We start from the raw sequence: 22,217 nt of genomic DNA, 5'->3' as shown, positions 1-22,217 counted from the left end.
ACAAAGATAGACTTGCAAGGCCCGTGTTAGACAGCAGGGTAGGTCAGATGGCATAGACATTGATTCAGAGGCGTACAAGAAAGCGAAGTGCCAAAAACCACATCAGCTACACCACGTGAGCAGCCAACAAAGAGTAGTGTCGTGCGCTCGAAATTCATTTTTAAATCTTGTGGCAAATTCTGGATGCAAGATATTACAACCTCAGCTTGAAAGGGACAGAGCTGACTTGAACCTCCGAATAAGCTCAGACCACAAAGCTTTGCGACCACTATTTGTACGTTGAACAGCATCCCGATTCTCATATGCACGCCGCAACAGATACTTCATACACTCCGAAGTACTTCCCCAAACAAGGTATTTATACGCCGGCAAAGCAACTGGGGAGCCACCAAAGTCAGCTTGTATAAGCTCGCATCCGAGTTCATCAGCCATTCCCTGCAACTGAGCAAAGACAATACTCGACTTGGCTTCGCCACGGCTGCAGATAGTACGGGCTTTATATGCAGACTCAGCATTATGGGTAGCCAGAACAAGGTGAGTGTCTGGGAAATTCCCATTCCCGCAAACGACTGGACTCCATTGTCGAGTAAGAACAGACTCGGAGATCGAATTGTAGCAATTATCTGTCTCGAACTTGGTATCGTAGAAGCATTCTCGAGGATCAGAACCGAGGTAAGCTCCGCGTACAAGTTTCACACCAAGAGCAAAGCCGCCTTCCTGAGCTTCTGCAAGATGCCGCGAAATAGTCGCCGGTGTAACCTTTTTGTAGGCCTGGTAGGTCCCATAGATTATTGCGGTATCAGTGTTGTGTCGGCGAGCAAAAGTCATGGTCCAGCTGTCAATCCCCTCTTGTTGCACATCGTGCTCGGCATCAACAAGGATACTGACATGTCGTTGTCGAGCTAGGTTACAAATGTCGTCCAGGGATTTCGAGAGATACGGAGAGGGATTCTTGTTCCGAGACAAGTTGTATAATGCTAGACGGCCAGCACCAGAGAGTTTGAGTGCAACATAATTGCCAGGATCAGCCATGTTGATAGTCTCAACGATACTGTTCACCCATGGTATAATGTCGGCCGTGATATCATGAGATGTTTCTATACTTGGATCGAGGATAGATGCACTCTTTGCGTCATCCTGAGGGACTGCTTCTTTGGCGTGCGTCAAGATAACTCCCCCAAACCCAATGTCTCTCAAACGCTTGACAGTAGATTTTACTTGAGCATGAGTCTCGCCAGCGCAAAACTGAGCGTAGAAGGACTTTCTGAGCAGGAAGTTGAGAATGAAATTCCTATCCGGATTGAGGAAAGCGTTATCTGAGTGGGCGATCACCCAGAGAATGCGAAGGGATAAATCTTGAAGTACGGACGAAGAATAAATCGATGTGATGAGAAAAGAACGTATTACCATGCAAAGTGGTAAAATGGATAAAGGAGACTTCTTCGGCTCCTTTACGGGAGATTCAATCTTGGGCTGGACAGGGCGCAACTCCGCAAGAGTGTGACTGCGACGGTGGGACGAGTTCACATTTCTGCATTCTGATGAGTGCATCCAGCGTCGGTATGGATGGTGGTATGAAAACGGAAATGATCTTGAATTGAGACGTATTACTCCGCGTAATGTTTGCCGAAAAACATGATTCATGATGGATTAGCCTAGTCTTTGGATAGGTACTGATGGAGACTCGCGTTGCGTTATGAGAAGTAGATGAAGCAAGATTCAGATCTAGATCAGGATTTCTTACAATATGTAAGTTCGGCTTCGTAATACCAAACTATCCGCAAGGTGTTCAAAGGTTTAGCGGTGAAGAGCTCGCCTGGATTTGCAAACGAAGATTCGTGACACAGGCAATTGGTCGGAGGCGCCATCTGAGTGGCACGCATGATGGAGGCACACTAACATGACTTTGAAGGTAACAAATGTACCTTCAGGGGTCATATTGCGAATTGCAGTATATTGCCAACAAGATGCTGTGAATGGCCAAGCATACAATCACGTGTAAGGCTGCTCTGTTGAACAAAATAGCCCACAGTTTCCCCTCACCCAGATAAGGCTCGTGAAATTCTACTTAGCATGCTATTTAGGAGAACACCTGTTAATCACATTTAATCCGTCTTTGAAATCGCCTTAACTATTTTCATTATCGAATTTCATATTGACGATACAATGGGGACCCTAGTTACATCAAACGATGGTCAACTGCAGCGTCCATCAAAAGATGCTTTGCGGATGGCGATAAACGACTGTGTGTCCAGGCTTGAGCCTCTGCTTCAATCCTTGAACAAAGCTGTGAGAGATTCAGTAACTGACTTACCTTGCTACTGTCCATGTCACTAATAAATCCGGCAACGGACAGATCCACACCAGTCCTGAGCTGGCATACGAGGAACAAAGTGCTCACAATACAATTTGTGACTTGATGGAAAAACTTGGCTATCAAGTAACACGTCATGCCTATGGCCTGGACACAGCATTTGAAGTCCTGAGTGGAAGTGAGGGTAGAACCGTCAATTTCAATGCCGAGTATGATGCACTTCCAGAAATAGGCCATGCTTGTGGCCATAATCTTATAGCCACGGCAAGTGTGACGGGTTTCATTGCTACCTCTTACGTTCTAAAGACGTTTGGCATCGCTGGGAGGGTACAACTCCTTGGTACACCCGCCGAGGAAGACGGTGGCGGAAAGATTGATCTCTTGAATGCCGGAGCGTATGAGAAGGTAGATGTGTCCTTGATGATGTGAGTACTTCTGCTTCTGAGACGACTTGATGATCAATTGGCGAAACGCAGTGCTGATTGATGAAAGGCACCCAATGTCGGAGGACGATTATTTAGACAAAGGTGCCTTGGGATGTGCAGGTTTCTCTAATGTCGCATCCTATAGTGTTCACGGCACATACCATGGTGTCAGTGCCCACGCTGGAGCCACTCCATGGGAGGGAGTCAATGCACTTGATGCATTGGTATCAGCCTATGTCAACATCTCCATGCTTCGACAGCAGATACTACCTTCAGAGAGAATCCACGGTGCTATCGTTGAAGCACCGAAACCCTCGTCGAATGCCATACCTGCACTTACCAAGACAGAATACACTGCCAGAAGCCCCACGATTCGCGGTGCTAAGGAACTAGCTGGTAGAATCCGTCAGTGTATGGAAGCTGGTGCTCTTGCCACTGGTTGCAAGTTGGACGTGGAAGAGAAAGCCGGGTATGCAGATTTGCGCGTCAATGAGCCCTTGTGCAGCTCGTTTCAGCAGCATATAGCTGCCAATGGAATCCAGGTTCTGAAGTCCTCAGGTCCCGTCGCCGCAGCTACCGACCAGGGAAACGTCTCCTACGTTAAACCAGCTTTGCATGCAATTATCGGCATTCCGGTAGAGGATGGATGCAAAAACCACACGCCAGGATTTACCAAGGCAGCAGGGACTTCGATCGCCTTTGACAGGGCGGTATTGTCTGGGAAGGCAATGGCCATGACTGCCTTGGATGTACTCATGGATGATACCTTTTATGAACAGGTCAAGCAGAGTTTTGAGAAAGACAAAGAAGCTAGATAAGAGGGGATAATTATATTTGGTTGCCAATTAAGAGACACGAAAAGAAAGACCATATTCTAGATCCCTTCCCAAGGAGGATTTAGTGGAGCAAGTAAACTCATATCGCCGAATAAACAGGACAGCCTTTTGCGGGACTTAGCTCCCGGCATACGGTGATAAGGGGTGCATAGAAATGCTTACGATGGCGAATAGAATTAGTTATAAAATAAGGATACAAAGGCCTGGATTCCTCCTTCAACTCTATAACTAGTTCGGATTTATCTTTATTTACTCCAGTAACCTAACATCAACCCCTACATTACAAAGTTACAAGCGGAATCATGGGCGTGAAGAGTGACAGCCACCTCAACCACGGTGAACTACGCACCTCTTGTGTTTTCAGTTCTCAAGATGCACTCAAAGCTGAACAAGATCACTCTGCCAAGAACTACCAATCTCTTCCCATCGTATTCTCCCGTGCTCAGGGAGCATCGGTCTGGGATCCCGAAGGTCGTCATTATCTCGACTTTCACGCTGCTTCCACGGCTCTGAACCACGGACACTGTCACCCGAAACTTGTCGCGACCCTGGTTGATCAGGCTTCGCGTCTGACACTCACGTCTCGCGCTTTCCATAACGACATTTATCCACAATTTGCTCGATATGTGACTGGCCTCTTTGGCTATGATCGTGTTCTTCCCTCAAGTACTGGTGCTGAAGCGTCTGAGACTGCTATCAAAGTGGCTCGTAAATGGGCCTACAAGGTCAAAGGTGTTCCTGAAAACCAGGCGATCGTATTCGGTGCAGCTGGGAACCATCATGGTCGAACGGTACGTTACTCTATTCGCTGAACATGTTAACGACGGATCACGGCGACTGACCTCTATTTCCAGCTGGCAACAATTGCCCTTGCTTCTGACAACATGTCGCGAGACAATTATGGGCCACTAGACCAAAACATCAGCTGCACCATACCTGGAACTAATCGTCACATCGAATACAATAACAAGGCTGCACTCGATGAAGCATTTGAAGCGGCAGGGTTCAACCTAGCAGCCTTTATCGTTGAACCGATTCAAGGAGATGCAGGTGTCATCGTTGCCGATGACGACTATCTTCGACATGCGAGATCCCTTTGTGACAAGCACAATGTCCTTTTGATCTGTGACGAAATCCAGACAGGCATTGGTCGAACCGGAAAGTTTTTGGGTCACTATTGGAGCGGGATTCGCCCTGATATGGTTCTTCTGGGCAAGACCATGACGGGTGGGATGTACCCGTTCTCGTGCGTACTGGGCGATAATGCTGTCATGCTCACTGTCGAGCCGGGAACGCATGGATCAACCTATGGTGGCAATCCACTAGGTGCAGCAATTGCAATGCGTGCCCTGCAAGTTGTTGAGGAGGAGAATTTGGCAGAAAATGCGGAGCGTCTTGGTTGCGTAATGCGCGATGGCTTGAAAGAGATTCAGGCCCAGACAAACATCATCGAGACAGTTCGCGGAAGGGGTCTGCTCAACGCTGTTGTGATTGACCAGTCCAAGACCAACGGTCATACTGGTATAGGCCTTTGCGAGTTGATGAAGGAAAAGGGCCTTTTAGTAAGTTTTGTTGGTACACTTCATGAACCTCCACTAACATTTGACAGCTCAAGTCAAGTCGTACAGGCATCATCCGTATTTCTCCCCCTTTGGTAATCACGGTAGAAGAGATTCATTGGTCACTTCGAATCATGAAGGAGTCGATTGATGAGCTTATGCAGCTTCCCAGTGCATCATAGGATTTTTGACTGCAAGTAGACAAATCGTTGTTCGTTGATAGATCAATAAAAAACACATTTGATTGTAGTAGATACGTACTTGTTGAATTATTGTTGTCCAGCTATTCCGAGAACGAAGTGGCCTACTGCCGCATTCCCGACAGATCCCACAACTTGTTAGTCTTGGCCCGCATAAACTCGCTCACATCCATGACTTCAGTTGACTCGTCGTAGAGACGATCATCACTGTCTTGTGGGAAGAACTTTTGTACCACTTTCTTCATCGCAAGTTTGTCTGACCAAGTCCTTGGAACCTCTTCATCTTGCCTCAGTATACGGAGAATGGTCGGGAGTTGGTACGCCGGGAGGTCATCTGAAAGGTCGTCTCTGATCCTTTTCAAGTCGACCTTCCCAGCGTTATCATGGAGCCGCACAAGAGAAGCGACACGGGTATCGCAGTGTGGATCAGCTACTGGTAGGACGTATCCCTCAAGGATGTATGGAAGTGCCGTGAGACATGCTTCGACTTGCATGCGAGGGACTTTGTATGTGTAGAACTTGAATACTGTGCAGAGTTAGATAATGATACTCAAAAGAACGGATAAGAGAGTACTCACAGTCCATGTTTGCTCTTCCTTGGAATACCAGCCTTCCCTCATGGCGGGTGACTAAATCTCCCGTCTTGAAGAATCCTTCAGAGTCAAAGCGCTCATCGGTATCACGCTGTCGGTTCAAGTAACTTGTCAAACGTCAATAACAACATGGCACAGTGGTAGATGCAGAGGCAAACTTACCCGAGGAACAATGATGGTGTCTTGACAAGAAGCTCTCCTGTAGACCCTTCAAGCTTAACTTCGACACCTGGCAGAGGAGTCCCAAGATCATTCTGCCGGTTCTCACGTTAGCGGGTGCATATCTCCAATCTGAATATGTCTTACCTCAGTAAACTCCACTTCTCCGCTGCAAATCAGTGTCTCTTGGGATTCTGTCGAGCCATACAACACTCTAAGTGACTTTCCTCTGCGTAGATCCCGCCAGAACTCCTTCAACCTTCTCGAAGGCATGGCCCCTGTTGCAGTAGCCTCACGCAGGTGGATCGCACCTTCGATGTACTCTTTGACAACATCTTCAGGTAGCTTTGAGATATTCTCCTGAAAATAATGCATCATCCCATACCAGAAGGTCGGAGATAAGACGATTTTGGTGGCTGTCCGCTCGCGGAACTTCTCCCATATGAGATTATAGTTCCGCCCGAAATTCTGGATCTCGATACGAACCCCTGTAAGTAGCATCTGGAAGACTTTTGTGAAGTAGACGGACCAAAATGCTCCGCTGGGTATGAGACAAATGTCGTCATTTGGCCCAGCCTCTGCCATTCGAGCATATTTGTTTATGGTTTTTCGTGAGTGAAGAACACCTTTCGGGGCGCCTGTTGTGCCTGAAGTAAAGAAAAGAATACTGGGGCGATTCTCAGCTACCCTTATCGATGTGTCGAGACTGTATGCTTCTATTGGTAGCAGCGCGTCAGTCTCACCTTGGCTATCAATCGGAATTAATGGTATCTCGACTTCTGCCTGAATTCTTGTTCCAAGATCAACATGCTCGGGACTTGCGAGCAAATATTTCGCATTGCACTGCTCAAGCATATAGGCTGCCTCCAGCGGAAGGGCTCCTGTGGCTGTTGTTCTGTTGTATTAGCCGACGGCAACTCCTGTGCTCTTGGTGCGTAACTCACGCATGGGGACAACCACTCCACCAAAAGCAAGAACAGCAAGAACTGAGATAATGAACTCATAGCCGTTCGGAGCCAAAACCCCTACGTAAAGATCTTCATCCTGGTCTGGGGTTGAGCCATGGAGACTTCTTAGCCTTTGGAGAAGCTTTGAAGTGCCATCAAGGACGTGTCGATAGCCAAACTGAGTATCATGACTGTGGTCATCAACGATAACCTGGTCCTTGTATTCATTGGCAAGTTTGAGAAGCCTGCTGAAGAGAACGTCCTCGGGTAGGTTGATGTTCTTAGTCTGCATGGTTGGGTGATTCCTATTGTTGAGATAAAGAATGATGATATTGGGAAACTACTTCGGCGGGATGGCCGATATTTATGTCGAAGGTGTACTGATACAGTTGATCAGCAAAATAGGCTAGGTCGTGCTTACGAATTACGAAGAAATATTTGGCATGTGGAAGTATAGTTTCCTACGCAACTTGACTCCGTAGTCATGCCATCGCATCGGCAACAAGGTGATATTCACCAAACGTGGTATTAATGCATCAAAGGAGGGAACTAAACTCCATAAACCGACAATTTTCCACTATTCTCCGTCCAATTTCCTTTTTGTGCCATTCTTTTGTTCTCCGTTCTTGTTCTCGCTCGAAACAGTGCTACGGGCGACAGCACTGTATGAATCCAGAGCCTGAATAGCTGATTTGCATATTGCATCAATGTCTCCATGGATGATAAAAGCATTCCATCCCATGTTAATCCTACTTTCCAATGTTGAGTGAGATATACCAAATCCCATCATAGGAAGATCATTCTTTCTGGCTGCGTCCCGTATTTTCTCGAGGGCAGATACGAAAGCAGGCTCATCGCCATCAAGACTCCCGGTAGCCATTCCCATGCATAGCCGCAGGTCACCGGTGCCGATAAAAAGTCCATCAACTGAGGAAGCGAAATTAGTATTTGTCACTGGTTGGTATTTTAGAAAAGGGAATGAGATAATACATACCACCAGGCACTCGGCAGATTTCTTCAATGTTTTCCAAACCCTCCAGGTCCTCAATCTGGCAGATTACAGCGGCATGGTTGTTCCAAACATCGTATGTCGTCTGACCTTCTGGCGTTTTATGTTGCTGCTTGTTGATCAAGGCAGCTGGAGGATAACTCCTGTCGCCCATTGGTGGGAATCTCGACAACCGGACCAGTTCCTCGGCCTGCTTTGCATTTTGGATGTGAGGCATAATTACTCCGCCGGCACCCGCGTTCAGAGCATACGGGACTAGCTCTGGTGAGCAACCTGGAATCCGCACCAGCGGTACCATTGTACCATTTGAGTGATACTGGATGGTCCGAATGAGGCTGACCAGTAGCGTTGCATTTAGCGGCGTGTGTTCCTGTTCTCATCTGTCAATGGCTTGAAATTTCCGTTGTTGAGTAATAAGAACTAACCGCATCGAGAAAACAAAAATGATATGGCGTCGAGGCAACAATCCGTGCAGCTTCTTCGTGAGGAATTCGACAGCCGGTACCCCATAGTATTGTACCAGACTTCAGCATTGCCTTGAAGTTAGTCGGCTGAGCCAGACTCAGTGCATTGAAGTTTTGTGTATTGAGTGTTCTCATATTCTCTAGAGGAACTTTCTCTGAACCTGATGGTAATTGTCTAAGCTGTGAACGCTGTCGAAAATATGCTGGCCTTTGAGTTGTTGGGCACTAGGACTGGATGAACAGCTAGTCTCCCCGCCGGTTTATCAGAAGAGATGAGGGTCAAATGGAAAGAGACTAATGTCAAAGCTAATGTTGCTCGACGGCAGAATTGCCGATAAGATATAGTTTTTATCGATCGACTTGTCGATGCTGCTCCTTTCGATACTCGATACCCGATTATAATGGGGCATATATTAATGCAAATGTCAGGGATTCTCATGCGTAATACTTCCGGATACTGATAGTGTTACAGAGTAGTTTGGATGCTTCGTATGGGTGTGAATAATAAATCGAAGCAGATATCAGGAACATGAGCGAAAGGCTTACAGCGTAACATGTTAGATGGAAAATAAGACAGAAGTATTTAAAGAGAAACATCACTCCATGAAACATTCATTTCACAAAATTCATTTTAATCTCACAGAACCATTTCCATTTCAAAATCATGACTGTCGACGTGAAGAAGATCGCGAATTTGAAGTCAGTTTCTCTGGCAGGATTACTTGCTGGACAAGCCGATGCTATCGATGATCTTGTATCGTCCTGCAAAACTTACGGGTTCTTTTATCTTGATTTTCAAGACCCATCAACAAGTGGTATCCTCAAGCTCGTTGAACAACTTTCTGTCATTGGCAAGACAGTCTTCAAGCTCCCACTAGAGGAGAAGGAGGAATACAGCACTGAGAAATATCTGCCATCCAGACTTCTAGGGTACGATGTTAAAACGACCTATTTATGCAACTCGGCTAATGCAATACAGCTACAAGCGAGCCGGATGCTCTGTTGGGCCATTTTCTGGAAAGAAAGATGGCTACGAGAGTTTTTCGGTATGGGTCTCTCAATCGGGGCGCATCATACACTGACACGTATATCTCAGATTCACAACAATGGAATCTTTGGCGAAGACGCAATGATTGTTCCGGAAGAAATTGATCAAAACCTAGCGTTGTTCAAAATATTCATGGGTGAGGTTCATGGATATACTGATTGTATTCTTTCCATTTTGTCTGAGGCTTTGCAGCTGCCATACGACTTGAAGGATTGTCACAGGAAGGACAAGCCGTCGTCAGCTAACATGGCAATGTTGAACTACTTGCCCTGGGGTAGCAGCGATGAGAGAATTGGTAACATGGCCCATACCGATATGGGAACACTGACTGTTGTCTTCTCCAAGTCTGATGGTCTTCAGGCCATGCTGCCTGGATGTGACGACTGGTCCTTCATCCCACCCAAGGAGGGCCATGCCGTTGTGAACGTTGGAGACTCATTGCGCTTCTTGTCCAGTGGCATGTTAGCTTCATCCCTCCATCGTGTCGTACCACCGCCAGATTCAGTCGGCCAAGACAAGTTCTCCGTCATCTATTTCTTGCGTCCCGAGTTCGACGCCAAGTTCAAAGATCACGATGGCAAGGAAATCAACAGTGTTGAATGGCACAACAAGAAGTATTCTCTGTTCCGGGAGGCCAGCCTTGATGCGAAAATGCATGGAGCCATGCTGACTGGTAGGAGGGAATATCTGGGAGCAACAGGGGCTTGAACGTGATGAATTTTCGTTTTCTTTTAATTAGTAATTGTCTGTTGAGAACGCCGGAAATTGACAATTGTTTCTTTCTTGTAAACGGAAGTAGGTGGAATGGATTCAGTACCAAGTAGTTACATGCTAGGGCCACTGCAAGTTGCTGCTTGACTATCTGTGTTGTTCAGATGTTGGTATAGCTCATCAATCGGGAAAGAAAATGCTGAAAGCTGATTGTCCATGGTGAAGTCCCAATATGTTGACGAGCTCAGCTCATCTAACTATGGTCAGCACAAACTCAGTAATAGTGGAAGAGAAAGTCATACAATTGTTGAAATTGTCGTCAGGTAACATTGAGAGACAAAGGGACTCGGTCTGGTCCCATATGACTGTGTCTTCGCATATGGTTATGGCCCCAGGCGACGTTGCGCTCAGATCCGATTGTACCAAAGTTGGCGTCCCCGAAGATGACATCAATCGTGGTGTCTTCCAAGAACGTCGAGGATCTTGCTCCTGTTCTGGAAGAAAGTGACGTGAGATATTGAAACACCTACCACCACTTGAGGGTCTTACCATCGGCACGAAGTCTCTTCCCGGTTGTCATTTCTTCCAATCTCTGTGCGACGTGATTGCCCAATTCGGATAGTTCCAGATCTTTCACAAGTTCATGAATGCCAAGGGCCCTAAATTTGGCCGCGGCTGCGCTCATCTGTTCTTTCGTGCATCTTGAAGTGTACCTGTAATATTATTCGTCAGATATCAGACCACCACGCAACGAATTGGGAAGCAACATACGCTGAACGAGGTATCTCTGAGGGCAAGGCGATGAGGATTCCTAGTCCCGATACTTCACTAAATATCTTGGTCCATTCGTGGAATCTACAGCCCTGGTCAACCCAGTTGAGACACTTGTTGGCGGACTTGGTGTCCTGGAAACGCTCAGGAAAGTCATCGAAAAGCTTTTGGGCTAGCTCGCGACGCTTGTCTCGTATCCAATGTTCGCCGGTATGATAGCCAGCTTCTACCGTATGGCGATAGATATTATAACACTCAAATCTGTGGTAGATACTTAACAGGTCTCGCATATCAGCATTATCTTGCTTGATAGCTATAGCGGCTCTCCAGCCTTGTCCGTTTGGGAACGCTGCCTTTGATTCTTCAACTTTGTGAAAGAATACACTGCGATCTATTTTGCAAGTTTCCATCAGAAGTCGCAGAGATGGTGTGAAATCAATATCATTACAACTGGTAAGTCGAGTCTCAACAAGAGTGTCGTCATCAAATACAGGTGGGAGGGCCGTCGTATTAGGTGGGCTTATCACTAACGTGCCAATTACCGGGTCTTGCAATTCGTTCAGTGCCTGTTGCTGACAGATGTCGTTCTGCTGTAGGAGAGGAGGCGTGTTAAAGTTGTCAAACCCTTGAAATATCTGGGTCAGTGTACTTCCCCCGCCGGGACTTGCATATTGTGAGGTGGTTGGCTGATTGTTATCTATGGAAACCGGATCTTGAGACTGATCTAAGCCGCAAGGACCTAGGCTCTCGGCTTCATGTGTGATTTGCTGATCACAAAGCTGAGATCTACAATGTTGAGACTCTGCTTGTATATTTGTATCGGTATTGTTGCTAGATCTGGACGCTGTTGGCAGACTCGTAGTAGACACGTCACCTTGGCGTGACAAGACCGATCGGACTGCGAACATTTAGATTAGTCAATTCCGTACTTATTCATTATCAGGTGCATATCAGATGGTAGTTTGGATCTCGTCATGATATCCTCGGATATGGTGCCATTTTGGCAGATCAGATATCTCTGATTCATCTAGTGGTGCCACGAGAGACTTACAAGACGGGCACAGCAAGAAGAAGAGGCGAATCAAAGCGACAGAATCCGGTGGCGGAAGACGTAAGAAGCACTTGGAGGCTTCCGAAGCGGAAATCCCACTCTCGTTTGCACTAAAATAGTTTGCAAGCTGACTTAACAAGTCTTGTAGGTGGGTATTCGAGTTGCACTCGGCCTGCATCCTGGTAGAAGGGATAAACTCAAGTTTGAAGAGCGAATTGATTGAGTACAATGGGCTAAGGGGGTTAACAACACGATCAGATGTTGGCAATCGAACACCATATCTGATAGCTCACAAAGCAAACAGAACAATTGAACTGGATCCAAGACACTGGGCCCGTGGCACGGGTCTTGAAATAGGTGCGGCATTGTCTCAAGTAGTGACGACATCGGGTGAATCCCTCTATTTCCTTTATGGTATATGTCGATTGGATGTCCTGCAGTGTATCCCTCCCGCATGCAAGATGTAGTACATTGCACATTGTTTATATGCGACAATCTCCCATAACGGCAACGGCGAAAAGTGGCGCTCTTCACCGTGAGAACCCTCTCGACAGACTCTCCAGTCCCTTGGATCGCTATATTTTTGTCAAGAAAGGGACTATATAGTATTAGTGGAAGTCGGGCCAGAAGTGCTTTGTCTATCTTTACTCTTGGTGCGGGAAGCTTACTGAAGATTGTTTCTGCAGAAACCTTCTCTCACCATCGGAGATCAACATACAAGGACACCTTCAACCTGCAAGCAGTCCTTTGTTTACCCCTCCGCAGCAGATGCATTGTTTGAGGCTTCTCTGCAGTGCAGATGGACTCCACTTAGGCATGAAAACGAGACGAAATTCAGGACCATGTGGATTTGGAGGTGCGTTCCATAGGCTCAATGTTCATGGCTCCTTTGCAATAGGTTAGAATACTGTTGATTATCAGATCTCTGTTGCAGGTGGCGTAGTGATTGGACATGGGATCACAGGACGGGTGAGAAGATGGAGGGTCGGGCCATCGGTCGCATCTCCGAAGGCTGACCTACATGTGCCAAGATCCTCTTTTCTCTTATCCCTTGTCTCGCCTGTACATGTGAGAAGTAAGCGTTGCTGTGCAATGATATGCAACAAACTGGGTTGATAGATCCTTACGAAATAAAGCGTGCGAGGTCCATACTCAACTATAGTACAGCGTGGGCTCTTTATAATTCAGTTTGTTGGGTCACTCTCGGGCGGTTACGCTTGTAATTATGGTCCCGCTTCCAACCTTAGATACGCGAGATGATGTGTCATAAGAACGTCTCCGCAGTCCAGCAGTAAGCATGTTCACTGGGCATGAGCAATCTGTTGTCAAAGAAGTCTCATTAAGGTAGATATTGATAAACATTTCAGATCAGGACGGTCAATGAGAACAGTTATCTATATAGACAACCCATGAACCTGCACATTCTCAAACTACCTGCCGTGGGTTAATGTTGTGGGAGACTTCACATCACATAACCCAGTCAAAAGAGAATGTAACATCAGCATGCGCGCTTCCGCTTTCAGCTTATCGGGTGGAGAAGAAAGGCCTTGCCATATACCATGCATTAATTAGCATGGAACCGGTGAGACACCAGAAACAAACATGTACTCAATGGGGATATATCCTCCTGTTCTTCGCATGTCATTCAACGTCAAACTAATGTCGGTTTTTCCATCGCAATCATGACAATAAGCAGACGACTGCCACAGCTTGCCTCTGAAATCGTTCGGAGGCAATTCCCTGGCCTAGACAAAGGTTCCATCTGTCTTAACAATGGTGCTGGGTCTCTAGTGTACAAGGGCGTCATTGAGAGGCAAGTTACCTACAACCCAAGTAAATCTTGAATTATTTTGTTCTAACATTTCGCCTTCGAAAAGCATTGCTCATACCATGTCCAATCCCCACATGAATCTTCGTGGACTGGATACGAAGAGTCATGTCGATGTCAAAAGGCGTGCTGCCCAGTACTCAAGAATAGCATCATTTATGAACGCTGACCCTGATGAAATTGGTAAGTTCCCTCCCTTCAGGGCATCTTGACTACCAGGCATTCCTAATACGGCCTTATTCTTCTGTTACTAACGAGCCCAACAGCATTTGGTCTTTCAACAACCGGTCTGCTCAGAACCTTGACCAACTCACTTCGTCCAAACCTCAATCCAGACTCGGAGATCATTGTTTCTGTTCTCTGCCATGAAGCTGGAATCACTGCATGGCGGGCCTTGGCAAAGAGTCTCGGCATAGTCATCAAGTGGTGGGCTCCACCAAAGGGCTATGGTACAGACCCCAGGCTCACTCTTGGATCACTTCGGCCTCTGTTATCTCCCAAAACAAGGCTTGTTGCTTGCGGACATGTGTCGAACGTTACTGGGACAATTGAACCCATAAAGGAAATCGCAGACCTTGTCCATACTATCCCGGGTGCCATGGTATGCGTTGATGGAGTAGCTTGGGCTCCCCATCGTCCAATTGATGTCAAGAGTCTTGATGTCGACTTTTACATCTTCAGTTGGTACAAGGCCTTTGGCCCTCATCTTTCCCAGATATATGCTCGTCGACGTGTTCAACAGCGCTTCCTATCCAGCCTCAATCACTATTTCTTCGAACCCAATACCTTGTCTGTCAAGCTTGGACTTGGAAATCACTGCATTGAGCTGGAACATTCTGTTGTACCCATTATCAACTATCTGGAAGACCAAGTCGGCTGGGAGTCTATTGTTGGTCACGAGCAGGCCATCACAGGGTATCTTCTTGACTACCTGACATCCAACCCAGACATGTATACTGTTTATGGATCACACTCATCAGATCCCAACGATCGAGTGTCTTTGGTCAGCTTCTCTGTGAATGGACTTTCATCGGATCGAGTGGCGCAGGAGGTCCACGAAACATCGGCATGTCGCTTGATAAGTGGAGATTGCTGGTCACCTCGTACAGTCTACGATGTTTTGGGACGTGGAGATGATGGTATTATACGGGCAAGTCTGGTGCATTACAACACTATGGATGAGATGAGAACCTTCACACAAGTCTTGGACCAAGCAGTGCGTCGCTTGAGACACAGGGACTCTCCTCCATCAGCTGTTCATGCTGCTGCTAGTTAGATAGAAATGATATGCTTGATATCACGCACAATAATTTCGTACTTGATATTAGTATTCTGTTTGTAGCTATGAGAGTAGCTAACTCGTATTTAAGTATGATTCAAAGTGTCTCAATAACAAAAATTAATATCAACTTAATCTAGTCTATCTCAACTGTACTGGCCAATACATGCAAATAGGAACTACAAGAAATTCTTAGTAGCAGCAAGACTTTACTCTAATAATACCTAACACAACCGTCAACTTGGTGATTGATGGTATACTATTGTTTCTTGTCATGCTACTTTTGTAGGCGAGCTGTTATGCAGATGGGTGACGTGTAGAACTATTCGGGAGGTTTTCTGACGAGATATTCTACATCCTTGCTGCGAACCTTGGTTTTCGTGTCATGAGAGGCTGCTGAGGCACTCTGATTACACCAACAAATAGATATTTAAACACCGGAGTCTTCAGACGGCTGGCACTAGACTTAAACATAACCCATTGAACCTAACATCTTTGTTCTTCTTGCAATGTCTGCTCCACAGTTGGAAACCTTTTTGTCGAATGGAAATAGCAATGGAACTACGAAAGTCAAACTCAAGAATGAACCTTTGAGACTCAAGGGTTTGTTGGACGGGTACGAGTCCTTCAGTGTCACTCCAGTCATTGGAACTGAATTTCCCGACGCAAATGTCGTGGACTGGCTCAGAGCTGACAACAGCGATGAACTTATCCGTGAACTAGCCATCACTAGTGAGATACCAAACTCGAAGTTTTTATTGGTATATGACTAAATACAAGCAGTATCTCGCCGTGGTGTTGTCTTCTTCCGTGCCCAGAAAGACCTTACCAACGAGCTTCAAATGGAGCTTGCTGATCGCCTAGGTCGACTCACTGGCAAGCCAGAGTCTTCAACATTGCACGTTCACCCTTTGCAGAACTTCAATCCTGACGAAGAAAAACATGTCAATACTATTACCACGGACAAGGCTGCCAACCCGGCTGAAGACCTTTGGAAGAACAGACCCAGTGACATCAGGAATAGCTGGCACACTGATGCTGGGTATGAGCCTAATCCTCCGGATTACTCGATCTTGAAGGTGGTCAAGATGCCGCCAACTGGAGGAGGTATTTGACTATAGCTGAAACCAACAGCAGAAGCATTCTAACCGCGTTACAGACACAATGTGGGCCTCGTCTTGTGAGATTTATGACAAGATCTCTCCCAGCTATCGCAAGTTTCTCGAGGGTCTCACAGCCCAGTTTTCTCAGAGAAGACTGCCAAAAGTTGCTGCAGAGAAAGGATTCGAGCTTTATACCCAACCACGAGGATCCCCCAACAACGTGGGCGATAGCCTCACAACTACCCATCCGGTTGTCCGTACTAACCCTGTCACGGGATGGAAGAGCCTCTTCGCGGTTGGGAATCATTGCGAGAGCATCAACGACCTGACGCCGGATGAAAGCAAGCGTCTTCTCGATTGGTTCCTACAGATGATTGTCGAGGAACATGATTGTCAACTGAGACATCGCTGGAAGAGTCCGTATGATCTTGGTAAGTGTTCGAACGTTTCTCAAATTTTTGACGACATTGTCTAACTTTGGAGCAGCCATTTGGGATAACCGTACTGTTTATCACACAGCCATCTTTGACTACGCTGGGCTTGGTGCGCGTACAGGTCATCGCACAGTTGGGATTGGAGAAAGCCCATATTTTGATGCAGGAAGCAAGACTAGGCGCGAAGCACTGGCCACAGAGTAGGGGGTTCATTGGTGTTTCATCCAACATGGAGACGCGTCTCGGATATCGCGTGATAATGGGGGAGATTTGATGTCTGGTCTAAATTGCACCTTGACAGGGATGTCGACGCGACAGACACGCGTTTAAGTCTTTGTAGATTCGGTGACCTTGAAGTGTACAGTCAGTAAGATGAGATGTCAGTAACTTGCCATAGAAATGCAACTCTCTTTACCCTTGGGCAATTGTTATTCATTTAATAAACATTTTGAAACACAATAAAAGAAGAATATAACGAGGTAATTGATACTTGTATACTCAAATGCTAGAACAGTTGTCGTCGCATTTTGCTTGAGACCTGATCAACTGAATATCCTGTAGGGTAGGGAATGTTCAAATTTGAGACAATCTTTAAGATTGCCCTTTCATATCGATAAGATAGTAGATCGTGTTATCAAGATCAAAGCGATTAGATTGCAGACCTTGTCCCTATGTTTAGCTCTCCTGGCTTTTCTTCTGTGACAACCTGGGCAGCAGGTCTATTTTTAGACTACCGAGCATGAAAATCATCAAGAATCACAAACTAGTTTGTTCTCAGGTACAGAAGCCTACTGCAATGGTGGCATGCCTTTCTTTGTTTATATAAACTTGGTTTCGCGTTATAAAGTACCTTTTTCTTTGTTCTTATATTTATCGTTTTCCTTTGGTAGAGTTCTTTATAATCTTTATTCCAACTCTCTCTATTCACTGGTCTCTCAATATCATGGGAAGCATAGATCGAAGCAAGAGTCCTGAGGCTCGCACTCAGAACGTTTTTCTATTTGCCCTCAACCGTACCTGTTCTCATGTTTTATGCCGTCTACTCTCTGGCCAGCCAGGATGGATTCAGTCGAATTATCATTTCAAGCCTGCCTTCGATTTCGCCAGGGAATCTTTCAACTGGGGACCGCTAAACTCAGTCTCCAATGAGCAACGTGAAGGTGTTGAGAACCTTCTACAGGGAGGATTTGACGAGATTCAAACAGAGCTGGAGTCTGCCAAAACCAAAGTAAGTCCTATCGATTTATACTGGTCTGTATTAACAACAGTAGAATTTGTCCATGTTTCTGAAAGAACATACCTTCTACACCTGGGAGCCTTCCAAGCTGTCACAGCACATGTGGGGTGGTCCTCCCAGTCCTCCCTTCACTGTGGACCAAGAGAGATCTTCTGAAATCACAGATGCGCCAAAAACCAATCCAACCATATTCCCCGACAAGTGGCTGCTGTCATGGAGACCTGTCTTTCTGATTCGACACCCGGCCCTCACGTTCGAATCTTGGTATAGAGCTGAAAGCGGTGCACGATCGCTTGATCTAGCTGATAGGTCATGGGCCTACTATACTACATATCAGTACTCTCGACAGTTGTATGATTGGTTCCTGTCAAAGGTCGATCCGGAATACGGGCCACTTGTTGTTGATGCAGATGACATTCTTGATGGAAATTCAACAATCAAGAAGCTTTGCAACTCACTCGGCATGGATGAAAAGCACATCGTTTACGAATGGGACGTCATCAAGGCCCCAGAAAACGCTGGTTGTCGGGAACTGAAATTCATGAGCGACTATTGGAATTCGACCTCAATTGATAGCTCAAAGAGTTCAAGAGGCTTCGATATGGATATCGCATATAAAAGGTGGGAGAAGGACTTTGGCCCTGAGGATGCAGCGAAGCTTCTGGCGATTGTGGAAGATTCAATGGCAGACTATAACTACTTGAAGGGGAACAAAATCTAGAAAGTTAACAAGGGTTGCAACTTGGAGCTATCCACTGGGCTTAACTCAGGAAAACCCCAACCGACATATCGATTGGTAAAATAATCCAAGTGAGCATTGTACATCTGGAAATGTGTTATGTCGTAGAATGAAAGTTCAAACGAAGTTTATTAGTGATAAGAACATAGGCGGTGCAACAGGGGGCACTCTCAAACCCCTCAAACGGCAAACAATACTGGAAACAGGACTCAAAGCCCATCCTAACCCCCTCTGAGAAAACAACTGGCAATTATCTCCAACAGGATATGTCGGAACGAGCCCGGCGATAAAAACGGTGATAAGATAAGATGCCATTCCGAGCGGGCTGCATCCAAGCCAAGGTTCACGAAAAGCCTCATTTACATGTTAAATTCAGTACTAATGGGCGTTTATCGCAGGATTCCATGACTCGCTCGACAGGATGGGTCTCGCTGTAACATAGTCCCGGATTTGGAATCAAAAGGTGTGCGGAAACGGTGCTCGGAAACAACCATTCATCATGGCGTATCTGATACGACGGAAAGCTCGGAATGTGCTTCCGCTGCCATCGGTACCCTATCATACATTCATGTTCTTATAACCATCACCCCGGATCTATTTCGAATTTATCTAGTCTAATCTAACGGTCAATTTACTACAACGCATACAGTCTTCTGTAGCAATATTACCGTATCCATCGTGCTGCCGATTCCGAAGAGACCCTCTCTACGTCACCCATCAATTCATATGACCCAGCCGCAGTGTTGTCGATATGTCTACAGTCAAAATTACTGGGATTGGTGGACGCCAAATAAGTGGTAAGCTTTAATTACCCATATCATTGGTCTTTTGTGTAAGCTAATAGCGACTAGTTCATACTGGACTGTTTATCAACAATGAGTTTGTCCCTGCACAAGACAATGCCACCGTGAAGACCGAAAACCCTTTCAATGGGAAGGTACTCGCGGATATATCGGCTGCTCAGGCCTCTGATGTTGACAAGGCTGTCGCAGCCGCCGAAAAGGCTTTCAATGGGACCTGGAAATTGACTCAGCCCACGGTTCGAAGGGATTTGATGAACCGTTTGGCCGACCTCATCGAAAGAGATAACGAAGAGTTAGCCTCGCTTGAGTCTGTCGATGCTGGTATTCTATTCAGAGAATCCAGTGGGATGTTCGTTCCTCAAGCTGTGGAGACACTCCGCTACTATGCTGGATGGGCTGACAAGGTCGATGGTCAATCTCTACACATCCCTCAGGGTATCTCTTACTCGCGCCGAGTCCCCATCGGCGTCTGTGCTGCTATTGTTCCTTGGAACGCACCACTGTGAGTGACGACACCTCTTCACTATGGTTTATTTGAGGCTGACCGATCACGGATAGAATGATCACTATGTGGAAGCTTGCCGCAGCTCTGGCTACCGGGAATGTTCTTATTATCAAAACACCAGAGGCCTCGCCGTTGTATGGTCAGAAACTCGGCCAGCTCATTGTTGAAGCAGGATTTCCTCCAGGTGTTGTCAGCATACTCTGTGGTCTAGGGATTGTGGCTGGTTCAGCCCTTTCAGCACACCCTGCTATCCGTAAGCTGTCTTTCACGGGAAGTCCTGGCGTGGGCCGTCAGATTCTAGCTGCATCTGCCAAGACAAATCTGAAGAAGATCAGCTTGGAGCTCGGAGGTAAGGGCCCTAGTATTGTCTTTGACGATGCCGACTTCGAGAATGCACTTCAGTGGACAGCAGCTGGTATTACAGTGAACAATGGCCAGATCTGTGCTGCAGGAAGCCGTATTTACGTTCACGCTGATATCTACGACAAATTTGTCAAGGCCTTTTCAGAAAGAACAAAGGATTCCGTTGCTGGTGACCCGTTGTTGCAAGAAACAACGAAAGGACCAGTTATCAACGCGGGACAAAAAAAGCGAGTGATGGAATATATCAAGATAGGCCAAGATGAGAAAGTCAAAGTCTTGCACGGAGCAGATGATTCCAAGTTACCTACCGAGGGTCATTTTGTACCCAACACTGCTTTTGTGGACGTCGACCCTCAGGCGACTGTGATCCGAGAAGAAATTTTTGGTCCCGTCGCTTGCATCGCCAAGTTTAGCACCGAAGAAGAGGTTGTCAGGCTAGCCAACGATAGCTCCTACGGACTCGGTTCGGCCGTCTTTACAAAAGATATCAACAAGGCGATTCGTGTGAGCGAGGAGCTTGAGAGTGGACAAGTTACTATTAACATGTGGGGAGTTGTTAACGCAAACGTATCTTTTGGTGGTTTTAAAGAGAGTGGATTCGGTCGTGATTGTGGCAAGGAGGCTATTGACGATTGGACACAGGCGAAATACATCAGCGTGATGGTTCCAAAGTTGTAAGGCGAATAGATACCTTTTAGATGTGCTTAGTAGCAATATGATTCTTTCTTTCATTATCATTTGTTCCTGGGTCGTGAACTGAGATAGGTCAACATGATTGAACTTCATCCACAAGTCTTGCACTGGGCTGCTGGAACTGGTTAGACCTGTCTCATGGTCAACTGGTCCTAAGCTCGGCCCAGAGCGATTCCGAGACACAACTCATTTCCATTGCCTAACCGAATTTGGTGCGATCATCACAGTACCGATTCCGAGCGAAGTCTGAATGCGACTGTGTACTGTGATAACCTTGACGGACGCAGGAGGTCACTCAATATTACAGGCTCGTGCAAAATTCCGCTCAGGCGCTCTCGTGCCCTCTGATGTATTATAAAATGATCCAACGTATCTAGAAAAAGAAAGAATCGTAGTCTTTCAAAATCTCAGCCATGTCCGGAGAGCGAAAGATGGCGAGATCCTCGCTGGTGAAGTCCATTTCTTGCGAACCGGAAGGATCCGTAGATGGAAGTGGCCACAGTCCTTCAAATCTAGGAACACTTTCAAATGACACGCCTTGTACCGGAGAACTTTGATCAGCAGCAACTACAAGGTTGGATGGACCCTCATAATTGATCCAGATTGGCTGAGAGGGTTTTGGACCAGATGTCGTCGGTGACAGAACTATTGTTTCTGCTTGCGGTTCCACGACCGCATTGCTTCTTGGTTGTTGAAGTGGTAGTTGATGAACCGCCGGCCATGTGCTGAGTGGATTCGTGAGCACATCTCCTTGTTCTAGATGTGCTACGGACCTCCTAGGTTCTGAATTCATACTTGCTCCTGCATTGTTGATTTGCGAGGGGGCTTCCAATGTTGTAGTGTCTCTGGCCATCTTCTGAACATGTGAGGGTCTCAGGCTCTGTCCGTTGGCCTCAAAGATCAGCTGTTGAATGCCCTGTAACTTATTTTTCAACTTTTCAGAAATGGGTGACTTTTTGGCTAACTGCCCTATAAATTCCATGGCCATGAAGACATCTGTCAAGCATGACGAATAGTTCGACGCCTCAGGTGAACACATGACCAAGAGTAGTGAGGATAAGGCTGTCTCTAAAAAGTGGTTGAAAGTCTTGTGCTGAGCATAGTAGATGTCCGTCTCGCGAGCGACCGCAAGAAGTACATGAATGG

General features: G+C 46.5%; 11 protein-coding genes across 11 annotated transcripts; 7 read left to right on the top strand and 4 right to left on the bottom strand.

Annotated features, from left to right (window-relative positions):
* Positions 1-201: 201 nt before the first annotated feature.
* On the bottom strand, positions 202-1,644 carry FGSG_02306 (uncharacterized protein; the record flags this gene model as incomplete). The annotated part of the gene is made up of 1 exon (XM_011319913.1): positions 202-1,644. The coding sequence occupies one exon, from the start codon at positions 1,642-1,644 to the stop codon at positions 202-204; it is 1,443 nt and encodes a 480-aa protein (XP_011318215.1).
* Positions 1,645-2,166: 522 nt separating this feature from the next.
* FGSG_02305 (uncharacterized protein) lies at positions 2,167-3,557 on the top strand (the record flags this gene model as incomplete). The annotated part of the gene is made up of 3 exons (XM_011319912.1): positions 2,167-2,289; positions 2,357-2,739; positions 2,807-3,557. 3 exons carry the CDS (start codon positions 2,167-2,169, stop codon positions 3,555-3,557), a joined length of 1,257 nt encoding a protein of 418 aa, XP_011318214.1.
* Positions 3,558-3,877: 320 nt separating this feature from the next.
* FGSG_02304 (ornithine aminotransferase) lies at positions 3,878-5,316 on the top strand (the record flags this gene model as incomplete). Its single annotated transcript, XM_011319911.1, has 3 exons — positions 3,878-4,366; positions 4,430-5,137; positions 5,185-5,316. 3 exons carry the CDS (start codon positions 3,878-3,880, stop codon positions 5,314-5,316), a joined length of 1,329 nt encoding a protein of 442 aa, XP_011318213.1.
* Positions 5,317-5,438: 122 nt separating this feature from the next.
* Positions 5,439-7,325, bottom strand: FGSG_02303 (uncharacterized protein; the record flags this gene model as incomplete). Its single annotated transcript, XM_011319910.1, has 6 exons — positions 5,439-5,860; positions 5,913-6,034; positions 6,090-6,181; positions 6,234-6,574; positions 6,830-6,973; positions 7,031-7,325. 6 exons carry the CDS (start codon positions 7,323-7,325, stop codon positions 5,439-5,441), a joined length of 1,416 nt encoding a protein of 471 aa, XP_011318212.1.
* Positions 7,326-7,610: 285 nt separating this feature from the next.
* On the bottom strand, positions 7,611-8,641 carry FGSG_02302 (uncharacterized protein; the record flags this gene model as incomplete). Its single annotated transcript, XM_011319909.1, has 3 exons — positions 7,611-7,987; positions 8,028-8,412; positions 8,468-8,641. 3 exons carry the CDS (start codon positions 8,639-8,641, stop codon positions 7,611-7,613), a joined length of 936 nt encoding a protein of 311 aa, XP_011318211.1.
* A 529-nt stretch (positions 8,642-9,170) lies between these two features.
* On the top strand, positions 9,171-10,262 carry FGSG_02301 (uncharacterized protein; the record flags this gene model as incomplete). The annotated part of the gene is made up of 3 exons (XM_011319908.1): positions 9,171-9,436; positions 9,486-9,552; positions 9,603-10,262. 3 exons carry the CDS (start codon positions 9,171-9,173, stop codon positions 10,260-10,262), a joined length of 993 nt encoding a protein of 330 aa, XP_011318210.1.
* Positions 10,263-10,378: 116 nt separating this feature from the next.
* Positions 10,379-12,265, bottom strand: FGSG_02300 (uncharacterized protein; the record flags this gene model as incomplete). The annotated part of the gene is made up of 5 exons (XM_011319907.1): positions 10,379-10,518; positions 10,568-10,759; positions 10,815-10,978; positions 11,037-11,934; positions 12,088-12,265. The coding sequence occupies 5 exons, from the start codon at positions 12,263-12,265 to the stop codon at positions 10,379-10,381; spliced, it is 1,572 nt and encodes a 523-aa protein (XP_011318209.1).
* Positions 12,266-13,977: 1,712 nt separating this feature from the next.
* Positions 13,978-15,191, top strand: FGSG_02299 (uncharacterized protein; the record flags this gene model as incomplete). Its single annotated transcript, XM_011319906.1, has 2 exons — positions 13,978-14,098; positions 14,182-15,191. 2 exons carry the CDS (start codon positions 13,978-13,980, stop codon positions 15,189-15,191), a joined length of 1,131 nt encoding a protein of 376 aa, XP_011318208.1.
* A 512-nt stretch (positions 15,192-15,703) lies between these two features.
* Positions 15,704-16,935, top strand: FGSG_02298 (uncharacterized protein; the record flags this gene model as incomplete). Its single annotated transcript, XM_011319905.1, has 4 exons — positions 15,704-15,926; positions 15,978-16,301; positions 16,354-16,728; positions 16,784-16,935. 4 exons carry the CDS (start codon positions 15,704-15,706, stop codon positions 16,933-16,935), a joined length of 1,074 nt encoding a protein of 357 aa, XP_011318207.1.
* A 739-nt stretch (positions 16,936-17,674) lies between these two features.
* FGSG_02297 (uncharacterized protein) lies at positions 17,675-18,689 on the top strand (the record flags this gene model as incomplete). Its single annotated transcript, XM_011319904.1, has 2 exons — positions 17,675-17,959; positions 18,003-18,689. 2 exons carry the CDS (start codon positions 17,675-17,677, stop codon positions 18,687-18,689), a joined length of 972 nt encoding a protein of 323 aa, XP_011318206.1.
* Positions 18,690-19,458: 769 nt separating this feature from the next.
* Positions 19,459-21,056, top strand: FGSG_02296 (uncharacterized protein; the record flags this gene model as incomplete). The annotated part of the gene is made up of 3 exons (XM_011319903.1): positions 19,459-19,504; positions 19,559-20,012; positions 20,069-21,056. The coding sequence occupies 3 exons, from the start codon at positions 19,459-19,461 to the stop codon at positions 21,054-21,056; spliced, it is 1,488 nt and encodes a 495-aa protein (XP_011318205.1).
* Between the last annotated feature and the right edge of the window lie 1,161 nt (positions 21,057-22,217).

The sequence above is a fragment of the Fusarium graminearum genome, chromosome 1 (assembly GCF_000240135.3).
Source record: "Fusarium graminearum PH-1 chromosome 1, whole genome shotgun sequence".
In the NCBI taxonomy this organism is placed as follows: Eukaryota; Fungi; Ascomycota; class Sordariomycetes; order Hypocreales; family Nectriaceae; genus Fusarium; species Fusarium graminearum.
This window is presented reverse-complemented; position numbering and strand designations above follow the sequence as displayed.